The sequence below is a fragment of the Pundamilia nyererei genome, unplaced genomic scaffold, assembly GCF_000239375.1.
Source record: "Pundamilia nyererei isolate P.nyererei 1_Seehausen unplaced genomic scaffold, PunNye1.0 scaffold00418, whole genome shotgun sequence".
Lineage (NCBI taxonomy): Eukaryota > Metazoa > Chordata > Actinopteri > Cichliformes > Cichlidae > Pundamilia > Pundamilia nyererei.
In genome coordinates, this window is record NW_005187819.1 from 98,177 (window position 1) to 107,937 (window position 9,761).

Sequence of the window (9,761 nt, forward strand, 5' to 3'; positions counted from 1 at the left end):
TACATCTTGATCCCCTCCTGTTGGCTGAGCTGAGACAGCGTTTTCTTGATTCGCAGAGCAGTGAGTCGTGCAGCTCCGTTGGCGTACCAGCACTCCCTCATGATCTTTGCCATCACCCGTAAGGCCTGCAGGAGGAAGAGCACACAATCAGCCTCATCAACTCAACGCACACATAAGTGTGCAGTCTGCATACTTGCTGCAGGGCGCCATGTTCAAACCAATGATGCTTTTTGTTGCACTTCACTGTCACCTTCATGTCCCAAAGGTATTCGTTCAAACACATGGAGCTGGCGGGGTTAGGTTACCCCAGCTTGCCTCTGGGATTAATAGAGTTCCCCTGACTCTGACACCGGTCGCCCACAGGTGTGAATGTAAGTGTGAATAGCTGTGTCAGTGTTAGCCATGGCGACGTGTCGTACACAGCTGAAACTACTCTTCGTTTGCTCAACGCTACAGCTTTCTATGGCTGTCTGAGCCAGTCTCGCTCTGAAATGTCTTTTTCTTCCCTCAGTAAATCAGAAACTTCCCAGCAGACTCTTCTAATCTGTACGGCTTGCCTTTGCATGTACTCTGCTGGAAACACCACCTGATATGTTCACCTCGACGCACACAGTCCCTCACCCATCCCACTCATCGGATTCAGCTGTTCCCAAGGAGGGTGCTCAGGTACAGGAGAACAGAGCTGATATACAGATCAGTCCAGAACAATAAGAAGGTCAAAACCACTGACGACCAAAAGGAACACAAAAGCCTGCGTGAAGGTTGTCAGTCATCCAGCTCGTCGTCGTCGAGCTCGGAAAGAAAAGCATCTGGACTTGTTTCCTCGAAGACGTTTCATCCGAGAAGCTTCTTCAGTTCTAAGAGGAACTGGTTTAAAAGACGAGTGAAAGAAGCACTGTGAGCGACCATCTTTGAACAGAGGCGGGGCTTACCACACCAACTGTCTGCCATCTATAATCCAGTTTTGAGATCCTTAACACCCACTCACATCCTGGGCCATCTGACCTCAGGAAATCACATGATAGGGTGGGGCCAGGTCTCACGGCTGATTGTGACCCACACCTGTTTTCACACCTTGTCTCATGTGATTAGGTAGAGGATCAATAGGGGGCCCACGGACCTCTTGCAGGGACACTCCCACAGGGCTTAAATCTGGGAACTGAAGAAGCTTAAAGAAGTCCAGACGAGCTCCTTAGACAACACCAAGGCTGGTCTCACGTTTGCCAAAAACAACCGGATGATCCCTCAGTATTTGGGAACATATTCTACCAAGATCTGAGAGGAAGTTGAACTCGTTGGAAGCTTTGCACACTATTACATGTTCAAAATAACAGCATTTCATAAAAAGATCATCATAGCAGCCGTCAAACATGTGATGGTCAAGGCAGAGTCAATGATTCACAGCCTGGTTTCTGCACCTGACAGAGCCGTGAACCTTCTGTTCATGCAGGGCCAGGTAGCATAGCTTTGTTCTTATCAGTTCAAAACTGCTCTCACGTTACTTTAATTATCTTTGTGTAGCGTTGAAATATTAAACATGTATCTTTGACAAACAAGAAAAACACAAGAACACTTTTTGACAGTACTGTAGTTGCATGAAGGTACTGTTGGTAACGTCATCGTCGTACTGGATGATGACAACATTTGCATCTATGTGGATGGTAACACTGGATGAACTGGGCCCACTGGTCTTGGTGTGGATAAGTGAGTGAGACTCGTCCTACCTCACAGCTCTGCCAGCGGTTGGGGATGTTGGGCCGAAGCTTCTGCTCACAAACCACCCTTCTCATCTCCTCCACTGATGGATCTGACTGGACCAGGTCGTAGTAGGGCAGCTGGTAGTCCTCGTGAATGCCTGACAGAAAAACAGCTTGTAAATACTGCAAAAACTAGCTCTAGTCAGTTCATTGCTGCCACCTAATGAACTTTATTTGACCCTCACCTCCCATGGAGCAGCGACTGGCGATCTCCCAGAAGACGAGGCCCATGGCGTAGATGTCAGCTCGTTTGAAAGACTCAAAATGCTTCATGTTTATGGAGTCGTCCAGAACCTCTGGAGCCATATACCTGAGGACGGATACGACGGGCTGGTGAGCAACGCTTGGTCCAAAAACACAACCAAATACAGTCCCCATTGAGACTGTGCACTGTTACCCACAGTGACTACCCACAGTGATTACCCACAGTGCTTTGAGTGGCCACAAGATGGCAGTAATGTACTAGAATGACACAAACAGCAGCTTCATGACACCAGTGCTGGAGATCAAGAAGAGATACTGGTTTTATAAAGACACACACGATTAGAATAACTGAAAGGAAAAGGACTACCACTACTTTGCAACCATCATCTTCTTGCGTTACTAACGTTTTACAGGTGTAGAGTGAAAGGTCAAAGGTTACCTTTTGGTCCCTACTCTGTGGTTCGGAGCGATGTCGATGGTGTCGGTGGCGGAGTCGTGCCGCACAGCCAGACCCAGGTCAGCGATGCAGCACGTCCCGTTTTTCTTCACCAGGATGTTCTTGGACTTCAGGTCTCTGTGGGCAATAGCTGGCTTCCCTGCACACCCAGAGCTACAATCAGCACACGCCCACAGCTAACCAAGACATACACCCACGCTTACATGAACTTACAATAAATACGCGTTCCATCGTTTCCTCCCTAACTTGATAATATTTTAGTGCATGTATTATATTTTGTGAAGCACATGTAACGCAGCTTCTGACAAATGTGAGTACTGGGCCTTTTATGAATATGCTATGACGTGCTTTCAGTTCAAACCTATTGTTCTGCTGCAGCCAATCACATTTCAGCTTGTCCTCCTCATGTGACTGGTATCAAACGTGGGCTATAATTAAAATCCCTTTAGGCTCCTTACTCAGAGGCCTGCCCACAGTGGGCATCACTGCATATCCGATGCAGAATGCCGTCCTCTCAGTATCGCCCTGTTCCATAATTACAAAAACACAAACAATACTGAGATATGTTGAGTTAGGGCTGGGCGATATGACCCAAAATTCATATCTCGATATTTTTTAGCTGGATGGCGATATAAGATATATATCTCAATTTTTTTTTTTAAAGCCATAAGTTAAGAACAAAAAGAGAGTTCTTAGTCACACTGTGTCCCAGATGTCACACAGGCACTTTTATTTACATACAGTGTAGATGTACATGAAGAAATTACTCAAAAATAAATTATCAGCATTTATTAAATAATCATGGTCCATAAATAAAAGAAAATGTTGTTTTTGTGCATAACAAAAAGCTCACAATTGTGCAGTCAAAATGTAAACTAATAGACGCTGAGCATAATAACAAAGAGACAGATTTCACAGCTGCACCACGTCTCTGAACAGGTGCCATTTGTGGTCCTTATACACACACAGTACGTATCACTCCGCGAGGCTCCTCCCCGGTAGCCGTAATCCTCTGACATCAAGCCGTGCAGCTCCGTAGCTTAGCAAAGTCATATTAAAACATTTTTTGACAGATTGCTGAGCGCTGTGTACCACATAAAATCGGTTCGTGGTCAGTAAGCACAACCAGAATTCATACATAAGGCGCACTGTCGAGTTTTGAGAAAATGAAAGGATTTTAGGCCATGTCGTTAGCGCGGTTAGCTCGTTAGCGCGGTTAGCTCGCTAACACATTGACGCCGTCCAGCCCCACGCACGGGGCCATCCGCGGTAATTCGCTAACGGAGATTTTCCGCTTTCATCTTGTCATTGCCTTGTCATTGTCAGGTGAAGCTATGGGGGAGGCGGAGTTGTGTTCAGTGAAGGAGAGGCGAGGCAGAGTAACGTTGCGTAGAGACAAAAGTGGACGAAAGAGAGGCAAACCTGCGGCTCCACAAGTATAATTATAACGTAACATAGACTATATCGATATAAACGATATTGTCACATCTTATATCTCGTATGAAAATATATCGATATTTTTAAAAAACTCGATATATCGCCCAGCCCTATGTTGAGTTACCCGGCCTGGGACCTGTAAGGACAGAGCTGCCCCCACTGTGCTCTGCAGAACTGTCTTGATATACTTCAGGGGACATGAGAGGAACAGAAACTTCCAATAGGACAGTGACCCAGTTTTCATTACACACAGCAGTGTACTACAGCAGCGAGCTGCGTCACATACACGTCTGTCGGGACAGTATTGGACAACAAAGGGACAGTGGCGGCTGCCCCTCTCTTGGTCTTCCTTGGTCTCTTGTGTTCTGGGGGCCTCTGGATGTCTGGAGTCTTGATCTCCTCCATACCTGCTTCATGCCCTGGAGGACGGGGCTGTGCCTTTAGACAATAATTCTGATGCAAAAGAGCCAAACGGGACAGGCAAAAAAAGAAAAAAAGGACAACAAAGGGTGATTTCTGACCAATAAGCACTGGCTTTGTGTGCGACGGCTCAGACTGATGTCTATACTCCAGCATGCCTGCCTCTATCTGACAGACTCCATGTTTCCTCAGGCCGATTTAAACATGCCTCAGTCGCCTCATGTGAGCTACTGAACGAGGTTTTTGTCACGCCTCCTCTGAGCATGTCTCCAGGCTGCTGAGCAGCACAGCTGGCACACTCGCTCGTTTGTGTTTACTATTCAAACATTTAGACGCCGATTCACCTTGGATACATACAGGCGTGAGGTTCTTACCTTGCGTGCCAACGATCTCCATGTGAAGGTGGGCGAGGCCGCTGGCTGTTGACAGAGACAGTTTGATCATGCCCTCCACTGTGACCGTGTAGCGGTTCAGGTAGTCGAACAGCGATCCGTGCTCATGGTAGTCCGACACCAGCCACAGCTGAGTCCACGTTCCATTATCTACACGCCGGGCACAGAAACATGGATCGTTATCACACTCCTCTCAGTACTGACACAGTGGCTGAGGTTTCAGCCAGCAGCTGATTGAAGTGTGTGATACGCACAACACCCTAACCTTTGTGTCTCCGACTCAGGGATGAGGTGCAGGGTGGAAAGAAAATGATTCAAATCTGGGTTTACATCCGTCAGACCTTCAGCTTTCTACATGCCAACATCTGCGTTCACTCTCAAGTTAGAGCTCACTGTAGAGTGGGCAGCTGTGGGCAGCTGTGGGCAGCTGTGGGCAGCACCGGCTGATGAGTGATAACGCTGGGGATCAGCATTGCTGACAACTAAAGACCAGTGCTACCTTTCCCCACTAATGGGGAACCAGTGTTACCATTATTATGAAATTCATAATCAATATTAAAGGTTCATGCACACCAGTGAAAGCTGCCCGTCTGCATTCACTGGAATGAACGTGTGCAGAGAACGTTACACTAACTTCATCAAACCTGAAGACGTGCTTGTTAACGTCCTTAACTTCCACGACAGAGACGTGCAGGCATGTAGCAAGTTACTGAAACTGTGGGTCTGAGGGACAAATGAATAAACAATGAAAACAACGATGATAAAGGAAAGAAATCAACAGCAAGAAGATTCTAATTCAGCTGAATTATTTCAATTACAGTGTCAAATTAATTCACCAAGAAAAAGAACATCAGTGATTATTAACGTCTGGCTCAGCGTGTCCTTCCTGTAACCGCTCACCCCAGATGGCCGCGCCCCTCCCTGAGCCTGGAGGTTTCTTCCTGTTAAAGGCGAGTTTTTCCTCCCCACTGTCACCAAAGTGCTGCTCATAGCTGTGCTGTTTTCTTTGTATAGTTGTCGGGTCTTTACCTTACAATATAAAAACGTGACCAATTCAAACTAGCCTGACATTTAAGCTACGTTCACTCTGCAGGTCTTAATGCTCAAATGCGATTTTTTTGTCTGCTTGTTCACACTACAAATAAAATGTGACAGCAAATGCCAGACCAACAGTATGTTTGACTGATGGCCTTAATGTAAAGACTTCGGACTTTACGTTTCCCAATTTTGCTTATGGCCTAATAATGATCCTTATTGCTGTTTCAGAGGAGCGCTGCTTCAAAGCATAGCTGCAGATTTGTTCATAATGTCTTCCCAACAGTTTCACTGACATCTACACCGGATGTCCAGGAAGCGTTCACGATGTCTTCTCCGGCGCTGATAATTGGCGTCCGTCTTGTGTCAGTGACGTAAAAGACGGATTTAATGCGACATCATCAAACAGCAGTCGCTTTCTGAAACATCGGATATGTATCGGATTCAGGACCACATACGACAGTGACCCAGGTCAGATTTGTGCCGTTCACACTGTCATAGCATGATGGGATGTGGGTCGCACAGGGTCAAAACAGTCGGATTTGATGTGCTTTCGCCTGCAGTGTGAACGTAGCCTTAAACTCTGTTATTGCACTGCCTGCCCGCTCAGCAGGGTGACGACCATAAGCCTTCCACAGCTGAGGGGTAACGGGTGCACTTCCTGACAAATGCAATAATAATAACAATGTAGACTTTATTAGACTTGTAGGAAATAAATCTTCTGCATTTAAGCCACTCAGGGAGGCAGTGGGCAGCCACCAATCCAGCACCCGGGAGCAGCGTGCAGGCACGGTGCCTTGCTCAGGGGCACCAAAAGTACAAACACCAATTTTGGACCTGATTGTACTGTGTATGCATACCACCTGCTTAAGGGATCACTTTGGTGTGTTTGATGTGGGATTTTATACACTTTCTAATATGTTTGTCTGGCTGTTACCTGGGCCAGGTCGAGCTGCTTAACTCAAGGTAAATGGACACATGAATGAATACATTTATGTGTGTGACAGACAGTGTGGTAAACTCTGCGTCCTCCTGACTGTGAACTATGACCCCGTGCTGTGTACCGTTCACTCGCTGCCTGCTGGTTTCTCACCTTTGTTGTCAGCAGCAATGAAGCCCAGGATATTCTCATGTCTCAGCATCACAGTCTGGTAGATCTCAGCCTCACGGAACCAGGAGCGCTCCTCTCGGGAAGAGAAAATCTTGACAGCCACCTCCTCGCCGCGCCATTTGCCGCGCCACACCTCACCAAAACGCCCCTTCCCAATGCTTTCCTGGAGGATGATAGTTCTGGCAATTGTTCTTTGGACCAGCAGTGGGAGACCTGAAAGGAAGTGGACGGATATATGAGTGATGGTCCTGCCACGCACATCCAGAACTGAAGTCTGCGTCCCCATCTGGACATCCACCTCATGACTGTTGTCAGTAATCAGTGTTAGCATAGAGTTTGATCTGGTCAAATCCAGGTGACTTGATTAGGTGATTATGTTTTTGCTTTGCCCCTGATGACTCATAAACTTAAGAGCCTTAAATGAAGAGAGACTTCCTGATCCACAAATCCTCCTGCTGTGCTGGGACCACGCCCACCTCAACACCCCTGAGAACTTTAACGTTCCACTTGTTTTTCCTTTAATTTAACTTTATTCATTCATTTATCGTGGCTCAAGAGTTGGGAGTTCGCCTTGTAATCGGAAGGTTGCCGGTTCGAGCCCCAGCTCCGACAGTCTCGGTCGTTGTGTCCTTGGGCAAGACACTTCACCTACTGCCTACTGGTGGTGGTCAGAGGGCCCAGTGGCGCCAGTGTCCGGCAGCCTCGCCTCTGTCAGCTGTGACTACAATGTAGCTTCATCACCAGTGTGTGAATGTGTGGATGACTGCATGTGTAAGGCGCTTTGGGGTCCTTAGGGACAAGTGAAGCGCTATACAAATACAGGCCATTTACCATTTATCGACCTGACTCCCAGCGCTGTCGGCTGCCCTTATAATAATACATTACACACACACACACACACACACTTCATTGTGTCGTATATGAATAAATAAAAACAACTGAAACAGGATTTTTGATCCTTCCTCAGCCGCTTTTATTATAACAATAATAATAATAATAATAAATTTTATTTATGAGCGCCTTTCAAGTCACCCAAGGACACTTTACAATAGGATAAAACACTTAGTAAAACAATGGCAGAATAAGAACAATAAAATAAAAGCACAAGATAAAATGAACAAACAGTGGATTCACAGTGAATTTGCAGATTGAACAGATGAGTTTTGAGTTGGGATTTAAACTGGGGGAGAGAACCAATATTTCTTATTTCACAGACTTTCTCAAAACCATCAACTAAACAAACAGCCTGCTGTAGTTGATGGTTTCATCTGAATCAGCCGTCTAACTCCTGTGAATCACAACAGATGGAGGGTCCAGTGCACCCCGTCTGGGACCTACCCTGGACCCAGGCTCCACAGCAAGTCTTTACCCGTGCAAACCGATGTTGGACCACAGAGGTGCTCATAGGGGCACATGGCACCAGGACGCACTAGGTCACAGGTCACAGACTTAGAAATTGTGTCATCAGATCTGTGGTTGGACAGGTGTACCCAAACGTGCAGCGGGAGAGCCAACATCTCAGTCCATGATAGCTTTATCTGCTTTAATCGCATTCTGAGGGAGGCTGAGGACGTTGAGTGGACCATGCTCCTCACCTCTGAGGCTGCTGCAAGGAGTTGCAGCTGCAACAAGGTGCAAGGTGAAGGGAGCCGTCTTACTGGGCTTGGTTAGCCTGTTGGGCCAGCCTTGGAGTGGTTTAGGTGGTATTCTGCACACACCATTTACAGTGGTGGTGGGATGCTGCTGACCTTAACACAATGAAAGGAACACTGAGGATCTGCCTTCTGTAATGGAAGCAGAGCCTGGGGAGCAGGGGAAGAGTTGGCAGGGCCCCTGGGGTGGATGAGATTGGCCCTGGAGGTTAGGGATGTCCTGGCTGAGGATGGGTTTGTGATCGCAGTCCTCAGCCTGCCTGGGAAAGTCTGTGGCACTCGAGGGTTCTAGGGTTCTGTTGGTAGAACACTGGACCAGCTCGTCATCCTCTCAGTGACATCAGAGGGTGAGTTTGCCGACCAGTCTGTGGGTGTTTTGTGGATGGATGGGTGGGATGTACTAGCTGTGCATGCTCTCTGATCACAGACAGGAAGCAGTGAAGAAGAGGTATGCACAAACAGTCCTGTGACAGAACGCTGCTCTAATCCAACTGTATGGACTTTTAATGGCAGCAGAGTTAAAGACTGAAAGTCATCAAACTACGATCCAAGAACAACTCTAAAAGTGTGAAAATCGTCTCACTGCTTTGGAAAACTGCTCACGAGACACAGGAAAAAAGTGTAGACTCACACAGAACATGCTGGGCAGCATGTTGGAGGTGCCGTCATCACTCATGGCTGCCATGCAGGAGAGCGTTGAACACACATTTTATAGGACGGGATCAGTGCATACAAAAACGTATCCAGTCGACCAGATCTCGTATCATTTAAAGCTGTTTTCTTCCTGTTTGAAACAGCGCGATGGCGCCGTGGTCACGGCCGTCACCTAACAGCTGTCTGGAGCCAGTCTGTGGGCGTGCACACCCACTGTGACACACTGCCTACCTGTAAGTCATCATTCTGGCCCTACGACAGCTGGACGAAGCGGGATTCATGCGTGCGTTTGCACGGGAATTTAGTTTTGGTGATTCCACCTATTACACCTTTATTGTGTGCATGAATGCAAAGTCAGGAATGATGCAGCGTGGGGATGTGTTGAAGCCAGAACAGGAACTTTCCCAGGGGACACATAAGGAACTGGGACTGCTGTGAAGGTTCCAGCATCGAGCTCCAGTCTGATAGTTTGAGGTTATGAATAAATAAGAGACACGTATGTGAGAATGCTGTTTGTAGATTACAGCTCAGCATTCAATACCATCGTTCCCTCGAAGCTGGACAGGAAACTGCAGGAAACTGCAGGATCTAGGACTGAGCAGCTCCCTCTGCAGCTGGATCCTTAGCTTCCTGTCTGACAGA

General features: G+C 47.2%; 1 protein-coding gene across 1 annotated transcript in view; it reads right to left on the bottom strand.

Annotated features, from left to right (window-relative positions):
* Positions 1–9,761, bottom strand: part of tgfbr1b (transforming growth factor, beta receptor 1 b) — a 34,985-nt gene that overhangs the window by 3,357 nt on the left and 21,867 nt on the right. The window contains exons 4-9 of the mRNA XM_013915987.1: positions 6,796–7,026; positions 4,650–4,817; positions 2,401–2,557; positions 1,943–2,067; positions 1,725–1,855; positions 4–125 (exon numbers count right to left, since the gene is read on the bottom strand). Of these exons, the coding sequence (XP_013771441.1) occupies positions 4–125; positions 1,725–1,855; positions 1,943–2,067; positions 2,401–2,557; positions 4,650–4,817; positions 6,796–7,026 (934 nt within the window). The remainder of the gene's footprint in view (positions 1–3; positions 126–1,724; positions 1,856–1,942; positions 2,068–2,400; positions 2,558–4,649; positions 4,818–6,795; positions 7,027–9,761) is intronic.